The sequence below is a fragment of the Rhinoraja longicauda genome, chromosome 15 (assembly GCF_053455715.1).
Source record: "Rhinoraja longicauda isolate Sanriku21f chromosome 15, sRhiLon1.1, whole genome shotgun sequence".
In the NCBI taxonomy this organism is placed as follows: domain Eukaryota; kingdom Metazoa; phylum Chordata; class Chondrichthyes; order Rajiformes; family Arhynchobatidae; genus Rhinoraja; species Rhinoraja longicauda.
Window position 1 is genome coordinate 15,909,224 of NC_135967.1, and position 26,090 is coordinate 15,935,313.

At 46.6% G+C, this 26,090-nt stretch overlaps 1 protein-coding gene across 4 annotated transcripts in view; it reads left to right on the forward strand.

Annotated features, from left to right (window-relative positions):
• Nucleotides 1–26,090, forward strand: part of mcf2a (MCF.2 cell line derived transforming sequence a) — an 81,442-nt gene that overhangs the window by 8,323 nt on the left and 47,029 nt on the right. For 2 of the 4 annotated variants that reach the window (XM_078412219.1, XM_078412218.1), the window contains exons 2-6: nt 9,083–9,157; nt 10,710–10,824; nt 13,477–13,567; nt 22,830–22,949; nt 23,732–23,848. In XM_078412219.1, coding sequence (XP_078268345.1) covers nt 9,083–9,157; nt 10,710–10,824; nt 13,477–13,567; nt 22,830–22,949; nt 23,732–23,848 — 518 coding nt within the window. Of the gene's footprint in view, nt 1–9,082; nt 9,158–10,709; nt 10,825–13,476; nt 13,568–18,858; nt 18,978–22,829; nt 22,950–23,731; nt 23,849–24,339; nt 24,428–26,090 lie in introns of those variants that run through there. The other 2 variants (XM_078412220.1, XM_078412221.1) reach the window with 2 other exon arrangements.

Below are 26,090 nucleotides of genomic sequence, written 5' to 3' on the forward strand. Positions count from 1 at the left end.
ATCTCTTATCAGACTACTGAACAGTCCTCCCATAAGCTGGGTTACAGTCCCGATCTTCCAACCTACCTCAGTGCAGATATTGGACTTTTTCCTCTGGAACCATAACATTGCAATGCTGCAACACTATATTCTGCACTCTGGCATTTTTACCTTTGCACTCCCTGTTGTATCTGTGTGTGGCCTGATTGTACTCATGTATAGTAGGAGTTGATTGGGTAGCAGGCAAACAAAGCTTTTCACTGTAACTCGATACACGTGACAATAATAAACCCAAACCAATACCACTGGCTGTTTGCTTCTACAGTGTGAAATATTGCCTGATCACGCAGCCTGACAAACATTGTAAAGAAAGACAGTGCGTAAACCAGCATTAGCAGTTCCTTGTATCTCAAACACTGTGAAATTGTACAGATTGTACATCCCCATATTTCATGTCCATAGGTTTTAGGAGCAGAATTAGGCTATTCAGCCCATCAAGTCTACTCCACCATTTAATCATGGCTATCTTTTCTTCTCAACCCCATTCTCCTGCCTCCGCCCAACAATCCTGACACCCTTACTAATCACGAAGCTGTCAATCTGCACCTTTAAAATAGCCATTGACTTGGCTTCCACAGTAGTCTGTGGCAATAAATTCCACAGATTCACCACCTTTGACTAAAGAAATTCTTCCTCATCTCCTTTCTGAAGGTACGACCTTTATTCTGAGGCTATGGTCTCTGGTCCTAGATTCTCCCACTGGTGAAAACATCCTCTCCACATCCACTCTATCCAGGCCTTTCACTATTCTGTACGTTTCAATGAGGTCTCCCCTCATCCTTCTAAACTCCAGCGAGTACAGGCCCAATACCGTCAAACACTCAACCACATTAACCCAATTATTCCTGGAATCATTCTCGTAAACCACCTCTGGACCCTCTCCAACGCCAGTATATCCTTCCTCGGACATGGGGTCCAAAACTGCTTGATAAAGCCTCAGCATTACATCCCCGTTTTTATATTCTAGTCCTCTCAAAGTAAACAATAGCAGTGCATTTGTCTTCCTTACTACCAATTTGACTTGCAAGTTAACTCTCTGGGAAGCCTGCATCATCACTTCCAAGTCCTTTAACATATAGTTAATGCCCACAATGTCACACACCTGGAAATGCTCCAAAGCACTTTCCAACTTTATAGTTTTAAAGAGAGCAGAGAAGGTTTACGAGGATGTTGCCAGGATTCAAGTGCCTGATCTATGGGGAGAGGTTGGTTGGGCAGGTTAAGACGTTATTACTTGGACCATAGGACGATCATGGGTGATCTTATAGAGGTGTATAAATCCATGAGGGGAATAAATAAGGTGAATGCACCAAATCTTTTACCCAGAGTAGGGAATCAAAAATGAGAGGGTATAGATTTAAGGTGAGAGGAGAAAGATTTAATAGGAACCTGAGGGGCAACTTTTTCACACAGAGGGTGGGGGATATATGGAACGAGCTGCCAGTGAGATAGTCGAAGCATGTACAAAAAGAACATTAAAAGGACATTTGGACAGATACATGGATAGGAACGGTTTAGAGGGATATGAGCCAAATGCAGGCAAATTTGTAGAAATCAGGAACTGTAGATGCTGGTTTACAAAAAAGACAAACTGCTGGATTAACTCAGCGGGTCAGGAGCATCACTAGAGAACATGGATTGGTGAGATTTCTGGCTGGACCCTTCTTCAGACTCTTTCTGACCTGTGTGTGTGTTTTTCAAAGATGCTGTCTGACCTGCTGGGTTACTCCAGTACTTTGAGCCTTTTTTGCTGACAAATATTACAAATATTACAAATTTAGTTTAGAGATACAGTGCGGAAACAGGCCCTTTCGGCCCACTGGGTCCGTGCTGACCAGCGATCCCTGCACAACACTATCCTATACCCACTAGGGACAATTTTTTTACATTTACCAAGCCAATTAACCTACAAACCTGTACGCCATTGGAGTGTGGGAGGAAACCGAAGATCTTGGAGAAAGCCCACGCAGGTCACGGGGAGAACGTACAAACTCAGTACAGACAGCACCCGTAGTCGGGATCGAACCCGGGTCTCCGGCGCTGCATTCACTGTAAGGCAGCAAATCTACCGCTGCGCCACCATGCTGTCCTTAGATGTGGCATCTTGATCAGCATGGACAGGTTGGGCTGAGTGGCCTGTTTCTGTGTGCTGCATGACTCCAACTAACCCTCTGAAGTGCGGTAAAGCTTTGTGTGATACTCTCCAGATTTTCTCCAGATCTCCCACGATGAGGTGTTAATTGAAAGATCTCCAGCTACTGAGCGAGGAGACCGGGGACAATTCCCTGTTCCTCGTCCACCTTGCGATGGGCTGCTTCTGAAGTTTGTTAACCTCCTGAATGGTTGTTGTTGAGATCTACTTTCTCCTTGGTTGGAGAGCAGCTGGGAGAATCCAGTGACCAAATAGGTCACAGAGGAAAACAACACCATAACCTCTGCATGTAAGACAACTGCGGCAGGCAGGGACAGACAGGGTGGAACCATCTGGTCAATGGCACAATCATCAGGACATTGGGTGTGTAACTATTTGTACATTGTTTACAGATAAAAGTTTTGAGATAAGTAAATGGAAATCTATGATAAAACTGTTGAATGACAAACAAGGGTTGATATCTGGTGAATTGGCATTCAGCACCTGTGATGTAACCAGTTTAATGCTGTGTAGTTTCTGGGAAGGGCCCAGTCACGGTGAACAGACTGTGAACATTGTTTTGTGTGGGAATGGTTCGGGTTGGGTCCAGCAATTTACTTCATGGATTGGGCAAGGCGTGAGTCACGTCCCTGCCTCCCCGTGCTCTCATTAAAACCAATCGACAAGTGTCGCAGAACACAAATTAGCCCTTTTAATGTATCTGGGCCATGCTTGTTGTTGAGTGTAGTGACCACACATCTCGAGTCAATTGGTTATTTGTCATATGAACAATAACATTCTTACTTGGTGCAGATCTACAATGTGTTTTTCATAAGTTCATAAGTCATAGGAGCAGAACTAAGCCATTCGGCCTATTGAGTTTATTCCGCCATTTAATCATGGCTGATCAACTTTTCCCCCTCAACCCCATTCTCCTGCCTTCTCCCCATAACCCATACATAGGAGCAGTTTTATTTTAGGATCCGAGAAGTTGCTCATTTGTACCTAATGCATCTAAGCACAAGATTTATGGGGAGTATCACAACATGAATAATTGGTAAATAGCTAAACTTTTCCTCAAATCACTGACTCGCTTGGATTACATTGGAGAGGCTGCAGGGCAATGTGTACAGCAGGGTATTGTGAATCACCATCACCAACTGTGTTATATCTCTGCTCAACTGATCACACACAGAAATCCTGAGGCACTCCTGCTGCATTGATGATGAACAGTGATGGTTTTGACATGGATTCAGTTACAAAACCCAGCTCTAAATGCCAGCATAGAGAGAGAGCAAGAGACCGAGAGAGCTACATTGAATTGCACAGGGGCACAGCGCTAGAGACCCAGGTTTGATCCTGACTACGGGTGCTGTCTGTAAGGAGTTTGTACATTCTCCCTATGATTGTGTGGGTTATCTCCCAGTGCTGCAGTTTCCTTTGACACGCCAAGGGCGTACAAGTTTGTAGGTCAATTGGCTTCAGTAAAGATTGTAAAACGTCCCTTGTAGGTTGCATAATGATAGTGTACGGGGTGGTCGCTGGTCGATGCCAACTTGGTGAGCGATACAGTGTGGAAACAGGCCCTTCGGCACAACTTGCCCACGCCGGCCAACATGTCCCAGCTACACTCGTCCCACCTTTCTGGATTTGGTCTATAACCCTCCAAACCTGTCCTATCCATTGTACCTGCCTAATTGTTTCTTAACAACCTCCTCTGGCAGCTTGTTTCATACACCCACCAACGTTTGTGTGAAAAAGTTACCTCTCAGATTCCTATTAAGTCATTTCCCTTCACCTGAAACCTATGTCCTCTGGTCCTCGATTCACCTACTCTTGGTGCAAATTTTCACAACCATCTTCACTATCTGCAAAACCACCATTTTTTTTGTATCATCTGCAAACTTGCTAATGCCATGTATGTTCTCATCCAAATCAGTAATGTAGATGACAAACAGTAACGGGCCCAGCACTGAACCCTGAGACACAACACTAGTCACAGGCTTCCAGTCCGAGAAGCAACCTTCCACCATCACCCTCTGCATCCTTCCATAAAGTCAATTTTCTATCCATTCATTGATTTCCCCTTGGATCCCATGCAATCTAACCTTCCAGAGTAGACTACCATGCAAAACCATGTTGAATGTTTTGCTGAGCCTCTCCTATCCATGTACCTGTCTAAATGTTTCTTAAATGTTGTGATAGTAAGCTGGCCAAGAATATAAAGAAGGATAGTAAAAGCTTCTTTAGGTGTATTAAGAGAAAAAGATTAGTAAAGACAAATGTGGGTCCCTTGAAAGCAGAAACGGGTGAAATTATTATGGGTAACAAGGAAATGGCAGAAGAGTTGAATAGGTATTTCGGCTCTGTCTTCACTAAGGAAGACACAGACAATCTCCTAGATGTACTAGAGGACAGGGGATCTCAGGAGACAGAAGAACTGAAAGAAATTTGCATTAAGCGCAAAATAGTATTGGGTAGACTGATGGGACTGAAGGCTGATAAATCTCCAGGGCCTGATGGTCTGCATTCCAGGGTACTCAAGGAGGTGGCTCTAGAAATCATGGACGCATTGGTGATCATTTTCTTAAGTTTCTATACATTCAGGATCAGTTCCTGTGGATTGGAGGGTAGGTAATGTTATCCCACTTTTCAAGAAAGGAGCAAGGGAGAAAACGGGGAATTATAGACCAGTTAGCCTGACATCGGTGGTGGGTCAATTATTAAAGAGGAAATAACGGCACATTTGGATAGCAGTAAAAGGATTGGTCCAAGTCAGCATGGATTTATGAAGAGATTATTGGTCCAAGTCAGCATGGATTAGTCCTGCTTGACTAATCTTCTAAAAAATTTTGAGGATATGACATGTAAAGTGGATGAAGGAGAGCCAGTGGATGTAGTGTATCTAGACTTTCAAAAAGCCTTTTATAAGGTCCCACACGGGAGAATGGTGATCAAAATTAGAGCACACGGTATTGGGGGTAGGGTATTGACATGGAGAGAGAATTGGTTGGCAGACAGGAAGCAAAGAGTAGGAATAAACGGGTCCTTTGCAGAATGGCAGGCAGTGGCGAGTGGAGTGCCGCAAGGCTCGGTGCTGGGACCGCAACTATTTACAATATATATTAATGATTTGAATGATGGAATTAGAAGTAACACTAGCAAGTTTGCAGATGACACAAAGCTGGGTGGCAGTGTGAACTGCGAAGAGAATGTTAGGAGGTTGCAGAATGACTTGGATAGGTTGAGTGAGTGGACAGATGCAGTATAATGTAGATAAATGTGAGGTTATCCACTTTGGTGGCAAAAACAAGGAGGCAGATTATTATCTCAATGGTGTGAGATTAGGTAAAGGGGAAGAGCAAAAAAACCTGGGTGTCCTTGTATACCAGTCACTGAAAGTAAGCGTGCAGGTGCAGCAGGCAGTGAAGAAAGCTAATGGCATGTTGGCCTTCATAACGAGAGGATTTGAGTATAGGAGCAAAGGGGTCCTTCTGCAGTTGTATAGGGCCCTGGTGAGACCACATCTGGAGTACTATGTGCAGTTTTGGTCTCCTAATTTGAGGAAAGACGTCCTTGAGGCAGTGCAGAGAACGTTCACGAGGTTAATCCCCGGGGTGGAGGGACTGTCATATGAGGAAAGATTGGAAAGACTTGGCTTGTATTCACTGGAGTTTAGAAGGATGAGAGGGAATCTTATAGAGATGTATAAAATTATAAAAGTACTGGACAAGCTAGATGCAGGAAAAATGTTCCCAATGTTCGGGGAGTCCAGAACCCCGGGCCACAGTCTAAGAATAAAGGGGAGACCATTTAAAACTGAGGTGAGAAGATACGTTTTCACCCAGAGAGTTATGAATTTGTGGAATTCTCTGCCACAGAAGGCAGTGGTGGCCAATTCACTGGATGAATTTAAAAGAGAGTTAAATAGAGCTTTATGGGCTAGTGGAATCAAGGGACATGGGGAGATGGCAGGCACAGGTTACTGATTGTGGAGGATCAGCCAAGATCACAATGAATGGCGGTGCTGGCTCGAAGGGCCAAATTGCCTCATGCACCTATTTTCTATGTTTAGTACCTGCCTCAACTACCTCCTTTGGCAGCTTGTTCCATACACCCATCACCCTTTGTAGCTCTGGCTCTCGGCCTGACTTCATCCTCGTAAACTGCCAGGAGTTGAGGGCCTGAACTACAGGGAGTTGAGCGGGCTAGGACTTTATTCCTTGGAGCACAGGAGGCTGAAGAGTGATCTTATAAAGGTGTATAAAATCATGAGGGGAACAGATAGGGTGAATGCATAAGAGTCTTTTACCTGGAGCAGAGGAATCAAAAATGAGAGGGTATAAATTTAAGGTGAGAGGAAAGATGTAATAGGAATCTGAGGGACAATTTTTTCACACAGAGGGTGTTGTGTGTCTGGAACAAGGTGCCAGAGGTGGTAGTTGAGACAGGTAACATAACAACATTTAAAAATCTCCTGGACAGGCACATGGATAGGAAAGGTTTAGAGGGAGGTGCATCAAATGCAGACAAATAGAACTACCTTAGATAGGGCGTCATGGTGGGCATGAACAAGTTGGGCCGAAGGGTCTGTTTCTGTGCTGTGTGACTCTTAAGAGTGATGCTCAGTTCTTACTGAATGACCCTGTAGGTCAGCAGGTTTGATCAGTCAGTTACATGCACATTGAATATTAATTCTTGGAAATTCAGTTTACGTAATGGATTGGGTGTCTAATTCGAGTTGCAAAGTTAGGTCTGGTTAGTTAAACTCTGCAGGTTCTGAAAATATATAGTAACCTCAACATGTCATGTATCCATGTTCCCCAGAGATACTACCTGACTAGCTGATTACTCCAGCACTTTGTGTGTGGGCACGTACTCTGGGCAAGAGACTGTGCATCTACCTGATCTATTCCCCCTCATGATTTTATACACCTCAATAAGATTACCCCTCATTCTCCTGAGCTCCAATGAATAGAGTCCCAGCCGACTCAACCCCTCCCAATAGCTCAGACCCTCTAGTCCTGGCAACATCCTTGGAAATGACTCCATCATTCATAGTTTAAAATTCCCATCCCATTTACAGGCAAGGCTTTCTACCATAATCTCTTACTCCATTCCTCCATTTTGGAGCTTTTTGGTCATCCCTAAATGTGATTGTTTGCCCTGTTGTGGCCTCTGTCTTCATCTTCCAAGGATGAAAGGTTGACCTGTTTTTTTATAAAACAATTGACAAGACGAGCTGTTTATAGAAACATAGAAACATAGAAAATAGATGCAGGAGTAGGCCATTCGGCCCTTCGAGCCTGCACCGCCATTCAATATGATCATGGCTGATCATCCAGCTCAGTAACCTGTACCTGCCTTCTCTCCATACCCCCTGATCCCTTTAGCCACAAGGGCCACATCTAACTCCCTCTTAAATATAGCCAATGAACTGGCCTCAACTACCTTCTGTGGCAGAGAATTCCACAGACTCACCACTCTCTGTGTGAAGAAATGTTTTCTCATCTTGGTCCTAAAAGACTTCCCCCTTATCCTTAAGCTGTGACCCCTGGTTCTGGACTTCCCCAACATCGGGAACAATCTTCCCGCATCTAGCCTCTCCAACCCCTTAAGAATTTTATATGTTTCAATAAGATCCCCCCTCAGTCTTCTAAATTCCAGAAAGTATAAGCCTAGTCTATCCAGTCTTTCTTCATATGAAAGTCCTGCTAGGACTATCTGTGGGAAAGTCCTATCTGTGGGTTTTTTTAATATTTAAATCAAAAATATTTATTCAAATATTAAAATAATATATACAATACAATAAAACCAAAACAGAACCCACCACCAGAATACTATACAAACAAATATACCAATTGAAACTATTATACAATTATATTACAATCCCCATCCAGGATACATCCAATCCCCCGCGGTGCCCAGCGGTCCCGGAAATCCTCCAGGGTGCCCGTGGACAGCGCGTAGTCCCTCTCCAGCACCACCCGGGCGCGGATGTAACCCCGGAAAAGGGGTAGGCAGCTGGCTCGGGCAGAGCCCTCTTCCGCCTGGCGCCGTGAGTCGCGGATGGCCAGCTTGGCCTTTATCTGTGTTTAGTACAGGTGGGGCGTGCAGCGAGTCTGGTGTTGGGTCTGGTGTCTGTGTCACAGGAGGATGTAAATACATTCCCTGGGTTAAACCTGTTCTTTCTCAATTTAATATTTACCGGAGGCGCGACTTAACTTCATCACAAAGTAGTTGAATGAAATGTAGAAAATGTGCAAACTATTCAGCCCCTCAAGACTGTCCTGCCCTTTACTGAGGCAATGATCAACCTCTGCAAACTCCACACAGACAGCGGCAGTGGCTCTACCGGCTACGCCCCTCTGCCACCCATGGTGGTTGATGGTGTGGATAAAGGACCTGATTCTCCTCCTCTCCCCCTCTCCACCCCCTTTCTCCCCCCTCCCCTCTCCCTCCCTCCCTCCCTCCCTTCTCTCTCCCCCCTCTCTCCCGTTTCTCTACCCTTTCTCCCCCACCTCTCCCCCCGCCTCTCCCCCCGCCTCCCCCCTCTCCACCCCTCCCTCCCCCTCTCCACCCCCTCCCTCCCCCTCTCCACCCCCTCCCTCCCCCCTCTCCCCTCCCTCCCCCCTCTCCCCTCCATCCCCCCTCTCCCCTCCCCTCTCCTCTCCCCTCCCTCCCCCTCTCCCTCCCCCCCCTCTCCCTCCCGCCCCCTCTCCCCCCCCTCTCTCCCTATGATACTGTGAACCACACACACAGCCTCAGCCCAAGGCCGCTCTGCAACTCTGTCTCAAAGCTTGTTTGCTGACAATCTTGGGAGTGCTCTGAGACTGATGCATGTTGTTGTTGCTGAGCTGATGTAAGGAATGGTCCCCGTTTTCACTATGGTATGTGTACACTTGCTTGCAGAGGATCTTGCTCCGGAGACCATCAGTGCAAACAGCGTCTGTGAACATCTGAAGAAACATTTTGTGTTCCTCACAGGTAAGCATCAGTGACTCCACCTGAGCGCTGTCCAAAAATTAATGTGATATCAGACTCTTATCTGCTTGATTATTGTTTCAAAATGTGATACTCTGTAGCATTGGAGATCAGCAGCTCATTAATAATAGGTTAACTAGTTAATAAGGCAGAAGGCCTGATGGGATTATCAAAGTAATCAGCAATTAATCTGCTTTATCAGTTTACTGTCTCATTGTTTTTTAAAGCAAAGCAAAATAAAAATAAAATAGAATAGAGGGATGTAGATTATGCGCAGGCAGAGGAGATTAGTTTAATTTGACATCATGTTCAGCACTGACATGTCATGTCATGTGCTTAGGATGTGTATTTTAGAGATTTAAGATATACAGCTAAACAGGCCACTTGGCTCACCCTGTCCACACCGACCAGCATTCACCACGTGCACTATCTGACACACAAGGAACAATTTACAGAAGCCCACTAACCTACCAAACTGCACATCTTTGGGATGTGGGAAGAAACCCACGCGGTCACTGGGAGAACGTATGAACTCCATACAGACAGCACCCGTAGTCAGGATCAAACCCAGGTCTCTGGCGCTGTAAGGCAGCAACTCTACCGTTGTTTCGCATGTTGAAGCAATGTGAATATAAGCTCACAGAAATTATTGTAAAAGGTTCAGGAACAGTGAGACTGGCAGTGGCACAGGCACAATTGTTGTAGAACACCGAACAGTACAGCACAGGAACAGGCCCTTCAGCCCACAATGTCTGTGCTAGCATGATGCCAAATTAAACTAATCCCCTCTGCCTGCACATGATCCATATCCATCCATTCCTTGCATTTCCCTGTGCCCATCTAATAATTTATTAAATGCCACTTAAATCTTATCTTAAATCGTATCTGCCTCCACCACCACCCCTGGCAACACATCCCAGACGCCCACACATTTCCTTTAGAATATTCCCCCTCTCACCTTAAAGCTATGCCTTTTGGGCTTTGACATTTCCATCCTGGGGAAAAGGTGCTGACTATATATGCCTCATAATTTTATATATTTCTATCTGGTCTCCTCTCAGCCTCCGACAATCCAGATAATCCAAATTAGTCCAGCCTCTCCATATAACTAATAGCATCTAATCCAGGCAACATGATGTCAGTAGTGGTTATAAATGTTGACAGGCTGATTTCAAAAACAACATTTGATTGGCATCATTACTGCCTCACAGTGTCAGAGACCCGGGTTCGATCACAACCTCAGGTGCTTTCTGTGCAGAGTTTGCATGCTTTCCATGTGACTGCACGAGTTTCCTCCGGGTGCTCCGGTTTCCTCCCACATCCCAAAGTTGTGTGGGTCTGTATGTTACTTTGCCTCTGTAAATTTCCCCTAGTGTGTCGGGAGTGGTTGAGAAAGTGGGATAACATAGAACTGGTGTGAATGGGTGATCGACGGTTGGCCTGGACTCGGTGGGTCGAAGGGCCTGTTTCCATGCTGTGTCTGTAAACTAAACTAATTGTCTGCTGTGCCGTGAAGTGTAGATGCTGTACTGACACTTGCTGTTGTCTTCCCCAGGCGGGCAGAGTAAAGAAGGTGCGTCGATTCTAACCTTTCCAGAGTACCCCAGCTTTGGTGCTGTTCCGCCTGAGGCTGTGACACAGGCCCTTGCGTACCTGGCTGCCGTTTCAAGGTACGCACTGGAGCATACCAAGTGTTCCATCCATCTCTCCTCTTCTGTACCCTACACTGGAGCACTGTTCCACAAACACTCAAGGAACTGCAGATGCTGGTTGTACAAAAAAAACCCACAAAGTGCTGGAGTAACTCAGCAGTTCAGGCAGCATCTCTAGAGAACATGGATAGGTGACGTTTCTAGTCGGGTCTGAGGCTGGGTCCCAACTCCGAACATCACCTGTCCATTTCCTCCAGCGATGCTGTCTAAACTGCTGAGTTACTCCAGCACTTTGTGCGTTTGCTTTCACAGCTCCACAGAAGTACATGCAATTAGGAGAGGCATAGATACGGTGGACAGTCAGAACCATGTTCCCAGGGTGAAATGTTAAAGACTCGAGCGCAAAGCTTTAAGGTAAGAGGGGCAAAGTTTAAAAGAGATGTAAGAGGCAAGTTTTTTTGGGCAGAGAGTGGTGGGGACTGGAACACTGCCCGGGATCATGGTGGAGTCAGATATGATTGAGAGGCTTTTGGATAGGTACATGGATATGCAGGGAATGGAGGGATATGAATTACATGTAGTTGGACAGATAGGAGTTGGCCTTGGCATCATGTTCGGCACAGACACTGTTCCTGTGCTATACTATTCTATGTTCATAGATCTGGAGCCTAGATTAGCATTCTGCACCAAAAAATGTTTGTGGAAATCAATTTTTACATGGAGTGGCCACTGTCCACTGTCCAGTGCTCCTCCTTTTCTCTCCTGAGGGCAGATTCCAGTTCCTAGGCACTTTGGTTGACAATAACCCACTACTGTCACACGGCCGACCATAGAGAACATTCCACCAGAACATGCTTCGACTCGGACTCTGGAAGGGGCTGAGGCACCAGCCTTGGTGACTGCCAGCCCAGCACAGCGGCAGCAGTCAGAGAAGGATCTCATCAATGTAAACATAATTGCACTGGGCTAGAAGGAGGCCATTCGGCCCATTGGCTGCTCAACGATCCAATGAGACGAATATAATCATGTATAGTTTTTCCTCTAAATGAATAGCACGCAATAAAAAGCTTTTCACTGGGCCCTGGTACATGTGACAATAAACTGTACTCAAACTAAACATTGGGCAACTAGGGTTGGTAACAAATACTGGTCTTGCATCCAGAGAATTAACATTTCAATGAAATGCAACCGGAAGATTGGGATGATGTGGCACCTCATTGAAACTTACCGGATACCGAAAGGCCTGGATAGAGTGGATGTGGCGAGCATGTTTCTACCAGTGGGAGAGTCTAGGGCCAGAGGCCGTAGCCTCAAAATAAAAGGATGTACTTTTAGAAAAGAGATGAGGAGGAATTTCTTTAGTCAGAGTGTGGTGAATCTGGAATTCATTGCAACAGATGGCTGTGGAGGCCAAGTTAATGGATATTTTTACGGTGGAGATTGACAGATTCTTGATTAGTATGGTATCAGGAGTTATGGGGAGAAGGCAGGAGAATGGGGTTGAGAGGAACAGATAGATCGGCCATGATTGAATGGCAGAGTAGACTTGATGGGCCGAATGGCCTAATTCTGATCCTAGAACTTATGAAACCATGAAGCTGTGTTGTTCTTTCACAAGTGTATACGACCAAAACAAATTAAGAGCAGGAAAAACTATTATGCCATTGAGTCACAGAGCTGTATTGCACGAAATCAGGCCCTTTGGCCCACCTTATCCATTCTGACCAAGTTGGCATATTAGGCCAGTCTAATTTGCCTGATTTGGCCCCAAGACCTTTAAACCCTTCCTGTCCATATATATGTCCAGATGTTACTTACTGTGTGTCCGTGATGCCAATTCATCCAGGGAAATTGTCTTCCCCACACCAGCCTGTCAAGTCTTGTAGGTTTCAAAGACGCTGAACTCTAGGGAACTCCGGCCAAGTCTGACCACTCTCCTTTCTATGACCATCATTAAGCCAGTTTCCGTGGACCACCAGGTTTAAGAGCAGCTTCTTTTCACCACCCACCACGCTCTTGAACACTGCACAGCGGCAACCCCAGCAACTATGATCTTGCATGTGGTGGTACCAAGGACTTGGGTATTTTGCGCTAGGATTGCGGTTATTCATTTAGTGAATTTTTAAAAATTATTATATATTATCTGTGTGTTATTGCATTTACAGACCTGTTAAGCTGCTGCAAGTGGGAATTTCATTGTTCTGTTGTAGGTATATATGACAATTAAAAAGGCATCTTGATAGTGAAGACAGACAGAACATTTTTCCCAGGTTGGAAAGGTCAAATACTAGAGGGCATAGTTTCAAGGTGCAAGGGGCAAAGTTTAAGTGAGATATGCAGTGCAAGTTTTTTTATACAAAGAGTTGTGGGTGCCTGGAACACAATGCCAGTGGTGATGGTGGAGACAGATACAATAGTGGTATTTAAGAGACTACTGGCTAGTTACATGGACATGTAGGGAATAGCGGCATATAGATCACATGCAGGCGGATAAGAATTGGTCTTAACTTTATGTTTAGCACTGATATTGTGGGCTGAGGACCTGTTCCTATGCTGTACTGTTCTATATTCTAAACATTCTTGATTATCTCATGACTCTTGGGAAAGGGAAACTTTTTTGCTAATCGCCGTTAAACTGATTTGACATAGTTTCTCACTCGTTTCACGCAGCCTACAAAAACCTGAGATGAAGTTTACAGTGATATTGGACAGGCGGCTGGATTCGTGGAGCTCTGTCAGATCGTCCCTCAGCCAGATCGCAGTGAGTATTTAATCTCCAACCCATCCATCTGTGCATCAGTGGTCAACAAAATCCGTTCTTGCACTCGAGCTCAAACACGCTGATGTTTGCAATGACAGCTCAAGACAGATCCCCAGACATGTACTGCTGACATGTTGAGCAGGTCAGACTCTCTTTTAAACAATCTCTCTGCTGGTTTTAATGCACAAACCACATAAGGCGAAGAGTTTAGAGTCAGAATCAGAGTTGTACAGCACAGAGACAGTCCCTTCGGCCCCACTTGTCCATGCCGACCAAGATGTCCATCTAAACGAGCCCCATTTCCCTCTAAAGTCTGAAAAAGGGTTCCAACCCAAAACATTACCTATCCATGTTCTCCAGAGATGCTGTCTGACCCCCAGAGTTACTCCAGCACTTTGTCTTTTTTTGTATAAACCTGCATCTGCAATTCCTTGTATCTCACTCTAAACCTTGTCTATCCATGTACATGTCGAAAAGTCTTTTAATCATTGCCTCTGTTCCTGTTTCTACAGCTTCTCTGTCACCTTGTTCCATAAACCAACCAAACTCTGTGTGAAAGTTGACCCACGGATCCCTTTTAAACCTTTCACCTCTCACCTTCAATCTATATCCTTTAGACAACCCTAACCTGGGAGAAAGATCATGACCACGTCATCTACATCCCTCATCACTTGCAATCTTCTATAAGGTCACCCCTAGACCTCCTCTGCTCCAGTTGCCTCAACCTGGTTCATAACTCGAACACCCAAGAGTGCAGGAGGCCACAGAGAATGGTGCCCAATCCGTCATTGATCTCCCCACCACCGAAAGGATCTATGGGAGATAGCTAATATCATCAAGGACCAATGCCACCCTGGCCACCCACTCATATCGCTACTACCATTGGGGAAAAAGCGACACGACTTCCAGGTTCAAGAACAGCTTCTTCTCAGCAACCATCAGGCTCTTGAACATTGCACGACACTAACCACTACCTCAGCATTACTGACTTCGTTTTGCAATATTCAGGTTCAGTTTGTGTTTTAAACAATCTCCCTGCTACTTTAAATGCACAAACTGCATGAAGCAAAGGGGTTGAGAGTTTGTTGCAATGATTCAAATTGCAGAGCAGATGTGGTGCAGAGAGTGGGTGAGGAAATGGTGTGAACACTTTGACTTAAATTAAACATTTAATACAATCCAAGGAGGACTGAGACATTTAATGTTAATGTACAAAGGTGTAAGAAAGAACCGCAGATGCTGGTTTCAACCGAAGACAGACACAAAAAGCTGGAGAAACTCAGCGGGACAGGCAGCATCTCTGGAGAGAAGGAATGGATGAAGTTTCGGGTCGAGACCCTTCTTCAGCCTGGTTAGGGATAAGGGAAACGAGAGATATAGACAGCAATGTGGAGAGATAAAGAGCATTGAATGAAAGATATGCAAAAAAAGTAGCGATGATAAAGGAAACAGGCCATTCTTAACTGTTTGTAGGGTGAAAATAAGAAGCTTGTGCAACTTGGGTGGGGGAGCGATAGAGAGAGGGAATGCCGGAGCTACCTGAATCATAATAATAATAATATATTCCTTTATTCGTCCCACACCGGGGAAATTTACAGTGTTACAGCAGCAAAGTGGATAGCAAGAGAGCAAGAGATCATTCATTATAAATAAAAGATCTCTGAAGTGAAAGAAATCAGGATTCATACGACTGGGCTGTAAGCTGCCCAAGCGAAATATGAGATGCTGTTCTTCCAATTTGTGTTTAGCCTCACTCTGACAATGGAGGAGACTTAGGGCAAAAAGGTCTGTGTTGGAATGGGAAGGAGAATGAAAGTGTCCAGCAACCGGGAGATCAGGTAGGTTCAGGCGGGCTGAGCGAAGGTGTTCCGCGAAACGATCGCCCAGTCTGCATTTGGTCTTGCCGATGTATTCAGAGTCCACATCTTGAACAACAGATACAGAAGAAGAGGTTGGAGGAGGTTCAAGTGAACCTCTGCCTAACCTGAAAGGACTGTTGGGGACCCTGGACAGAGTCGAGGGAAGAGGCATAGCGACAGGTGTTGCATCTGCTGCTGTTGCAAGTGAAGGTATCGGGGGAGGGGTGGTTTAGGTGGGAAGGGATGAGTTAACCAGGGAGTTGCGGAGGGAAGGCGGAAAGTGGTGGAGATGGGAAAATGTGGCTAGTGGTGGGATCCGGTTGGAGGTAGTGGAAATTTTGGAAGATTATAAGTTGTATGCGATGGCTGATGGGGTAGAAGGTAAGGACTAGGGGGACTCTCTATCTTTTCTCTCACTCCAGCAAGGTACAAAGGTGTTTAGTCAGAGAGTTGTGAATCTGTGGAATTCTCTGCCTCAGAAGGCAGTGGAGGCCAATTCTTTGAATGCATTCAAGAGAGAGCTAGATAGAGCTCTTAAGGATAGCGGAGTCAGGGGGTATGGGGAGAAGGCAGGAACGGGGTACTGGTTGAGAATGATCAGCCATGATCACATTGAATGGCGGTGCTGGCTCGAAGGGCCGAATGGCCTCCTCCTGCACCTATTGTCTATTGTCTATTTAGTTCAGAGTTTCAGGCACAGTTCTTCCAAATGAAAATCAGAACAAAACTGTAGATACCGATACTGAAATAAAAACAGAAAACTTTGGAAGCACCTAATAGGACCAGTCTCACCCAAGTCATTCCCTCTTCTCCCCTCTCCCATCAGGCAAGAGGTACATAAGTGGGAATGATAGCTGGGAATATGCCTGATAGGATGGAATAAGGGTTGAGGTGATAACAATGGTTATGGAGACATCTAGTTTGCAGATTATTGAGTGCAGTGTGGGAGAGAGTTGTTGAAAGGGTAGGTTGAAGCTGTGAAATTCTGAAGCTGTTCTGCACTCTCTATCTCCCCCTTCGCTCTACCAGTTGTACTTGAGTTTGGCTTGATTGTACATGTACAGTATTATTTGATTTGATTAGATAGCATGCAAAACAAAACTTCCCACTGTCCTCGGTACACGTGACAATAATAAACCTGAATGGAGATCTGAGCTGTGCTGAAATCTGAAACCAAAAGAAGTTACCGAGTCACTGTAATGAGATAGGAGCAGGCTTTGAGGGGTAGGATCAATGCTGGAGGGAGAAGACTCAAACAATATCAAATAATAGGAAAAAACATTCATTAATACCACAATAAAACTACAACTAAAGAGCAGCAAAGCAGAAACTAAACACTGTCTCACACGCCCTTCAATTGCAAGTTTGACGGAATTCCTTCTTGCGACCGCAGTGTATTAAAGTCTGTGAATCACACCTGAGGTGAGCTCCAGTGAGCTTGCTGGCAACATGCACTCATATCACCAATAAAATCACACTTCTACCCTCACCGATAAACAACCGTTAATGATGTTTATGGAACCTGCTGCTCTTCTTGATGTTGGAAACCAGGGTTATTCGTTTAATTTAGCTTAGCGACACAGTGCGGAAACAGGCCATTCTGCCACCGAGTCTGTGGTGACCGTCGATCATCTGTACTCTAGCTCTATGCTCCACACTAGGGACAATTTACAGAAGCCAATTAACCTCCAAACCTGCCGGTCTATGGAGTGTGGAAGGAAACCGGAGCGCTCGGTGCAACGCATGCGGGCACAGACAGCAGGATCCTATAAACTCTGTACAGACGGCACCCATAGTCAGGATCGAACCCGGGTCTCTGGCATTGTGAAGCAGCAACACCTCCGCTGTGCCACTGTCACATTAGGCACCGAGGTGCTCTCAAATGTCTGTGAGAAAGAAAAGTTTATCTTATCTCACTCTTAGCGTCCTTGGTGGGGATCAGAGGCTTCGTGATTTACTGTTTTCTCCAGGTGAGCCTATTTGCCTAAGCACCTAATTTGCTTTTCTAATTAAGTCCACTTACTTGACATGTAGTGATGTTGGCAGATAATTCCAGCTTCATTGAATAGCTTGTTTTGACCCTTACAATACTGTTGCTCAGCACTAAAGCAACCCATTCGCCCACTAAATCCACACTGACCGCCAAGCCGCCATTAGGTTCATCAACAGGTTAATATTTGTTGCCATGACAATAGTTGTACTCGACAACAGGACATAGGCAAGTTGAGCTAGTGGGCAGAAAGTCGGCAAATGGAGTTTAATGTGGGGAAGTGTGAATTCATGCATTGTGGTAGGAGGAATCTCAAGGTAGACCGTGATATAAATGGAGAAAGATTGTAGGGGACGAGATACAGAGGGATCTGGGCGTTATTGTGCACAAATTGTAAAAGCTAGCAGATATTTACAAGTGCTTCAGGACATTTACAACAATTGGCACCTTGGCCGTCACTGCAAGACGGTTGAAATCCAGAAATAGGGGAGTATAGTTACAAGTGTACAGAGTGTTGATGGTGTATTGTACATGGGCTATAATCAAAGTGCTGGAGGAACTCAGCAGGTCAGGCAGCATCTGTGGAGGGAAATAGACAGACGCTGAGTCAGGCACCTGAACCATCCTATCACCAACTAGTGAGCGATCCTGACCTACCATCCACCTCATTGGAGACCCTCAGACTACCTTTAATCAGGCTTTACTGGGCTTTATCTTACACTAAACGTTATACCCTTCATCCTCTATCTGTACACTGTGGGTGGCTTAATTGCAATCATGTATAGTATTTCCGCTGATTGGACAACATGCAACAAAAAAAACTTTTTCACTGTACCTCGGTTGACCTGACAATAAACTAAACTAAACTGGATGTTTCAGGTTGGGACCCTTCTTCAGACTCAACTGTGCATGGATTTGGTTTCTGAATGTAAGAAAGGATGTGCTGGATGTGAGGTTTCTGAGGTATATTCCTGGGGTTGAGAGTTGAGCATGTAAAGATATTGGATCTATATTTTCTGGAGTGTGGAAGATTGAGGGGGCAGCTTATTGCAACGTAACCCTTCTTCGGGGCACAGTATTTCAAATAACAATACCTGCCTCAGCTACCTCCTGTTCCATTTACCCACAGCCCTCTGTGTTGGTGAAAAGCAATTTTAATCCACATGCATTTCAAAATTGTCCCTGGATTTTTCTTCCCCGCGTCCGACTGATGGGGTAGCAGCTCCTGGAAGGGCCGGGTGTCCTGCTTTGCGCCGGCTGGTGCTGCCGGGGGCTGTGTTTGAATAGAGGAGGACAGTGAAAGAGTTATGCGTGGAGGGACGAGGGGAGGTGTCGGTGCCGGTGTCGGTGCGGTTGGCAGAGGCAGATGCGACTGTGCACTGCTGGCCGGCCTGGGGAGGGAGCGAGGGAGGGAGGGGAGAGGGGAAGAGTTTCCCCAGCCCTGGGGGGTGGCTGAGCGGACAACCAGGTGCTGTGGGATAGGGGGCACCGCCGAGCAGATGCCCGCACCATGGCGGAGGCAGATGTTCACAGAGGTAGTGCCAGGTCTAAGAAGAATGCGGTAAGTCCGGCGGTGGGGGGGGGGGGGGGGGAGAGAGAGAGAGGGAGAGTGGGAGAGAAGGGGAGAAGGGGAGAGGGAAAGTGGGAGAGAAGGGAGGATGGAAGGAGAGAGGGAGAGAGGGAGGGAGCGGTGCGGTTCCCGCAGTTCTGCAGAGATCGGGCGGCTGTCTGCGGCTGGAGTTTGCAGCCCTCGGCTGCTGCACCGCCTCCGTGCGAGACAGATGTTTGCAGCCACAGTCACCATGCAGATGTTGGAAGGGTTAGCTTTTATTGAGCGGTGGAGCGTTTGTCTTAAGGCCGATGCGTTGCACGGGGCAGGGGCACGATGCGTGGGGTTTGCACACCCAGCTGGGTTTAGTGTTTTACGGAGATGGGGGTCGACCTTATTCCAGGAAAAAGCTGCATGGACCTCCACTAACACACATCACCTCCTGTGCGTATCAGATGCTTTGGAATTATTTCAAGCGGGATTTTCTTAGCAAACACTTAACCCACGATCAATAACGCTAAAGAGAGGTTTTAACTGGCTATTAATTGTGTGGGCAGATGTTTTAAGAGTGGCCTGGGGGTGGCCCGAGGTGTATTGGGTTGTATTTCAATAAATGCACAATCTTTGCTGTGCCTGGGGTTTGTGTGGTGTGGGGTGACACAGTGGATGACTCATCAATCAGGTTGTTTGCACAGTATTTTGACATCCAAACGGGTCTGGAACACAAGGTCATCTATACCATGGTTCCAAACAAGGTGATCGGACTCCATCTGTAGCTCCCTGCATTGCACCTCAGGAAGGACAGATAGAGGATGCATAGAGATTTAAAAGCTTGCTACCAGCAATTAGAAATGAGCTCAGTTTAGTTTAGAGAAACAGCATTGAAACTGGCTCTTCGGTCCACCGAGTCCGTGCCGACCAGCAATCACCTGTATACCAGTTCTATCCTACACACTAGGGACAATTTGCCAAAGCCAATTAACCTACAAATCTGTATGTCTTTGGAATGTGGGAGGAAACTGGAGCACCCGGAGAAAACCCACACGGTCACTGAGAATCGACTAGCTTCATACCGACAGCACCCATAGTCAAGATCGAACCCACGTCTCTGGCGCTGTAAGGCAGCAACTCTACCGCTGCACAACTGTGCCGCCCTAACTTGTAATGTACTGAGCCCACAATGTCCATGCCGAACATGATGCTAGGTTAAACTAATCTTCGCCGGCGTGTCATTTCTATCCCTCCATTTCCTGCATATCCATGTGCCTATCTAAAAGACTCTTAAATGTCACCACCCCTGGCAGCATGTTCCAGGCAACCACCACCCTCTGTGTAAAAAATCTTGCCCCACTCACCTCCTTTGAACTTTGCCCCTCTCACCTTAAAGCTATGTCCTGCAGTCTTTGACATTTGCATGCTAGGAGAAAGGTTCTGACTCTTTCCCCTATCTGTGTCTCTCATAATTTTATATACTTCTATCAGGTCTCCCCCTCAGTCCCCAACGCTCCAGAGAAAACAATCCAACCTCTCTTAATAGCTAATACCCTCTAATCCAGGCAGCATTCTTCAAATCCCCTCTCCAAAGCCTACCTCTCTCTGTGTAAATAAAAACTTGCCCCACACATCTTCTACATTGTGAGCATGAAAGACTCCATAAACTGGATTGCTTTTCTTACAATAGACAATAGACAATTGTAGAAGTGAGGGATAATCTGATCAAGGGGGTTATTAATCTTTTTTTCATAGGATTCCACGGGTGAGAACAGACTTTTATCTCGGGGTGGAAATGTTAAAGACTAGAGGGGAGAGGTTTAAGGTGCAAGGAGCAAAGTTTAGTGGGGAGGTGTTAACACAAGCAGTGGTAGGTGCCTGCAACATGCTGCCAGGAGTGGTGGTGGAGGCAGATATGATCGTGGTGTTTATGGAGCTTTTAAGTAGGGAGATGGATACGCAGGGAATGGAGGGATATGGATCATGTGTAGGCAGAATTAATTAGTTTAACTTGGCACCAATAGCAGCTAGACCTTTGTGTAGGAAGGAACTGTTGATACCGAAGATAGACACAAAGTGGTGGAGTAACTCAGCAGGTCAGGCAGCATCTCTGGAGAAAAAGGATGGGTGACATTTCGAGTCGGGTCCTTCTTCATGCTTCAGACTTAGCTAGACTTTTATCTGGTAAAAGTGCTGAGGGTTGTGGATCTGAGGGGGATGTCAACTGTGATGTGATGGTGATTAGTAGCCCACATGGTCAGTCATGATTTGCTGCTGTCCTGGTCTTGTGGTCCGATGTTGGTGATATAGAAAATAGGCGGAGGAGTAGGCCATTCGGCCCTACGAGCCACCATTCAATATAATCATGGTTGAGGATCCAAAATCGGTACCCTGTTCCTGCTTTCTCCCCATATCCCTTGATTCCTTTTAGCCCTAAGAACTATATCTAACTCTCTCTTGAATACATCCAGTGAATTGGCCTCCACTGCCTTCTGCAGCAGAGAATTCCACAGATTCACAACTTTCTGGGTGAAAGAGTTTTTTCCTCATCTTAGTCCTAAATGGCCTACCCCTTATTCTTAAACTGTGACCCCTGGTTCTGGACTCCCCCAACATTGGGAACATGTTTCCTGCATCTAGCCTGTCCATTCCCTTAAGGATTTTATAAGAAGATAACTGCAGATGCTGGTACAAATCGAAGGGTTTTTATTCACAAAATGCTGGAGTAACTCAGCAGGTCAGGCAGCATCTCGGGAGAGAAGGAATGGGTGACGTTTCGGGTCGAGACCCTTCTTCAGGGTCCTTAAGGATTTTATATGTTTCTAGGCTGCTATCAGTATATTATTGTCACGTGTAGGGAGATGTAGTAAAAAGCTTTTGTTTGCATGCCATCTAATTAAATTATGTGTTCTCGCCCTGCTGATACAGTTTTGACATGTTCTCCCTGTGTTGCCGTGTTCTTCCCCCCCCCCCCCCCCCCCCCATGCTGACGTGTTGACTCCCATGTTGATGTGTTGGCTCCCCGGTGCTGACGTGTTCTCTCTGTGTTGCCGTGTTTTGACTCCGTGCTGACATGTTCTCTCCCTGGCGTTGATGTGCCCTCTCCCCCCGTGCAGCTGTGTTCTCCCCGTGCTGCCATGTTCTTCCCCCGTGTCGCTGCATTCCCCCTGAGTTAGAAACATAGAAAATAGGTGCAGGAGGAGGCCATTTGGCCCTTCGAGCCAGCACCGCCATTCATTGTGATCATGGCTGATCATCCACTATCAGTAACCCGTGCCTGCCTTCTCCCCATGTCCCTTGATTTCACTAGCCCCTAGAGCTCTATCTAACTCTCTCTTAAATCCATCCAGTGATTTGGCCTCCACTGCCCTCTGTGGCAGAGAATTCCACAAATTCACAACACTCTGGGTGAAAAAGTTCCTTCTCACCTCAGTTTTAAATGGTCTCCCCTTTATTCTAAGACTGCGGCCACTGGTTCTGGACTCGCCCAATATTGGGAACATTTTTCCTGCATCTAGCTTGTCCAGTCCTTTTATAATTTTATGTGTCTCTATAAGAGCCCCTCTCATCCTTCTAAACTCCAGTGAATACAAGCCTAGTCTTTTCAATCTTTCCTCATATGACAGTCCCCCCTCTGTCTGGGAGAGTTCTCCCCTCACTGCTGTGTTCTCCCCGTACTGCTGTGTTCTCTCCCTGGCGTTGATGTGCCCCCGTGCTGCTGTGTTCTCCCCGTGTCGCCGTGTTCTCCCTGAGTTCTCCCCGCACTGCTGTGTTCTCCCCATGCTGCTGTGTTCTCCCCGTGTCGCCGCGTTCTCTCTGAGTTCTCCTCTCACTGCTGTATTCTCCCCATGCTGACCTGTTCTCTTTCTCCAGGCCTCGTGTCCGGGGCGCCTGCAGCTGGTGTTGTTGCTGCGGCCGACGGGCTTCCTGCAGCGAGCGCTCGCCGACATCAGCCTCCGCCTCAGCCCGGACCCTATCATCCTCAAGCTGCCGGTAAGTAGACCTCCCTTCCCCCCCCCCCCCCTCCCCCCTCCCCCCTGCCCCACCCCCCTTCAATCTCCAATACAGACAGCATTCTAGTAAACCACCTTTGCACCCTCTCCAACTTCTCCCCATACCTGAAAGCATCTAATCCAGGCAGCATCCTTGTAAACCTTTTCTGTATTCTCTACAAAGACTCCGCATCCTTCGTGTAATGCACAAAACTGCACACAATAAGGTTTAGGTTTATTATTATCATGTGTACCGAAGGACAGTGAAAAGCTTTGCTTTGCATGCTATCCAGTCAGATCAGATATACTCTACATAGGTACAGTCAGTTCAAACCTAAATACAACGAGTGGAACAAAGGGGAAGATGCAGAGTGCAGAATATAGTTCCATACTTACAGGTAGAAACGAGATTGAATAGAGTGGGGAGGTTCATTGGATGGTGGTAGACCCTTCTCTGGGAAGAGCATGCAATGATTCACCACACTCTTGGCATCCTACTGGCCGAACCAAAGTTTTATAAAGCTGCAACATGACTTCCCGACCGTTACATTCAGCGCATGAGAAAGGCAACGTGTCCGGGTGGGGTGGGGTGGGGTGGGGTGGGGTGGGGAGGGGTGGGGTGGGGTGGGGTGGGGAGGGGTGGGGTGGGGTGGGGAGGGGTGGGGAGGGGTGGGGAGGTTTAGGGGAGGGGAGGGGTGGGGTGGGGTGGGGTGGGGAGGTGGTGGGGTGGGGTGCAGTGGGAAGGGACGGTGAGGAGCATTGCTGGTCTCGGTGTTCCCGCAGGTCGTTATGCTGAACTCAGCCACCGAGCTGCTAAAGTACATCGATGAGACGCACCTGATGCACGAATTTGGTGGCACCCTCGACTACTGCCACGATGAATGGATCCTGTTTCGCACGGTACGGTTTGTCTGATTGTGCGCGGGGAGAGTGTGCCTGCATGTGGGGCACTCTGTTTGTGGTACAGGCTGTCCGTGTGTGTGAAACTGTGTGTGTGTGTGTGTGTGTGTGCGTGCGTGCGTGTCACTTTGTGTGTGTGTGTATGTGGTATTCTGTCTGTGTGTGGAACACTTTGTGCGTGTGTGGTGGGGGGCGGGCGCTGTCTATGTGTGGCAGGGCTGCCTGTGCATGGGGTACCTGGTCATATCAGTGATGTGTCAAACTCAATGCCATAAAATCACCATCACAAGAGTCTAGCGTTAAAATGTCACACACACCAGGACCAGAACAAACAGTCAAGAGTGTTTTATTGTTGAATTTGCCCCCTGCAGGCGGGGCTCTGGAACTCCAGCCCAGAGCCGGCAGAATCATTCCCATAGCCGACTTTGGGGGCTGGTATCCCAGCCCTCCTGCGGGCTAGGCAGACCGCTCCAGCACCGTTGGACTCCTCTCGGAGGCCGTGACTTCTGTTGTTCTGGCAAAATGGATAATCCAGAAAGGCTCTGGAACCAAGGGTGCCGGAAAATCAGTGGTGGACCTGTATGACAGTTGTTAATTTATTGTACAATTGATTATCACATATTTATCCGTGTGTCGGTGCACTATTGCACCTGCTAAGCTACAGCTAGTAAGAATGTCATTGTCCCGTTGCTGGTACATAAGACAAGTAAACACTCTTGATTCTCTTGACTCTTGAGATTGCTGATTATGTATTTATAAATCTTCTGAAGCATTGCGACATGCCTGATGCTATTATTAGACCTTGGCTAAAAATGCTAAATGTAAACACATGCAGTCTTTCTGACCCACATTTTTACATAGTGGTTAACACTGTCTTCCTACAAAACAGAACAATCAGGGGTGCAATGCTGCCGGAGTTGACCGGAGCGCTACTCCGGCACCTCTGTAAGAAAAGCCAAAATAAACAGTGGGGAGTTTTAACCAGTGGGGGATTTAACAGCGGCAGCTCTGGCTCCAGTGACAGCTCCGGCACCTAGAAAATTAGCACTGCAACACTGAGATCAATGTTGTGTAATTGATCATGGAATCTTTGTACATATAACAGAACAGCACAGGAACAGGCCCTTCAATCCACAATCTCTGTGCTGCGGTTTTTGCCAAGTTAAACTAATCTCTTGTGCTTGCACGTGATTTATATCCCTCCAATTCATTGCATATCCATGTGCCTATCCAAAAGCCTCTGAAATGCCGCTACTGAATCTGCCACCACCACCCCTGGCAGCGCGTTCCAGGCACCTACCACCCTCTGTGTGAAAAAAACTTGACTCGCACATGCTGATTCTCCAAGACAGCAATTTTCCAGCATTTTAATTTCCTCATAACTGATCCATCACTATATTCCAGAGGAATTATCCTTTAAATATGTGGTTTTCCAAAGCTTTGATTTTATTTTTTAAAAAGGCACGAAGTAGAGGAGTAATACAATGGGTCAGGCAGCATCTCTGGAGAATATGGATAGGTGACGTTTCATGTCGGGACTCTTCTTCACAGTGAGGAAAGTTTCCAACCCGAACTGTTACCTATACGGTCTGAAGAAGGGTCCCGACCTGAAACAGCACCTATCTGTGTTCTGCAGAGATGTTGCCTGACCTGCTGAGTTACTCCAGCACATTGTGGCTCTTTTTGTCTACCAGTATCTGCAGTTTAGTTTAGTTTAGTTTAGTTTAGAGATACAGCGCGGAAACAGGCCCTTCGGCCCACCGGATCCACGCCGACCAGCGATCCTCGCATATTAACACAATCCTACACACACTACGGACAATTTTTTACATTTACAAGGCCAATTTACCTACATACCTGTATGTCTTTGGAGTGTGGGAGGAAACCGAAGATCTCGGAGAAAACCCACACAGGTCATGTGGAGAACGTACAAACTCCATACAAACAGCACCCGTATTCGGGATCGAACTCGGGTCTCCAGCGTTGTAAGGCAGCAACTCTACCGCTGCGCCACCATGCCACAGTTGCTTATGTCTAAGTCTTCAACATTTTTCAGTGTTTACCCAATCCCTGGGACACATCTGCAGCCAAACCTGCTGACCGTACCAACTGAACCCACTACACTCCACGTTTCCCTTCAGTTACTTGCTCTTCTGCCCTGTTAAAGTTTTGTCAGGTTGGCCACAAGCTGTTACAGTTTTTACATTCATGGCATGTTCTCCCAGTTGGGCATGTGTTCGGG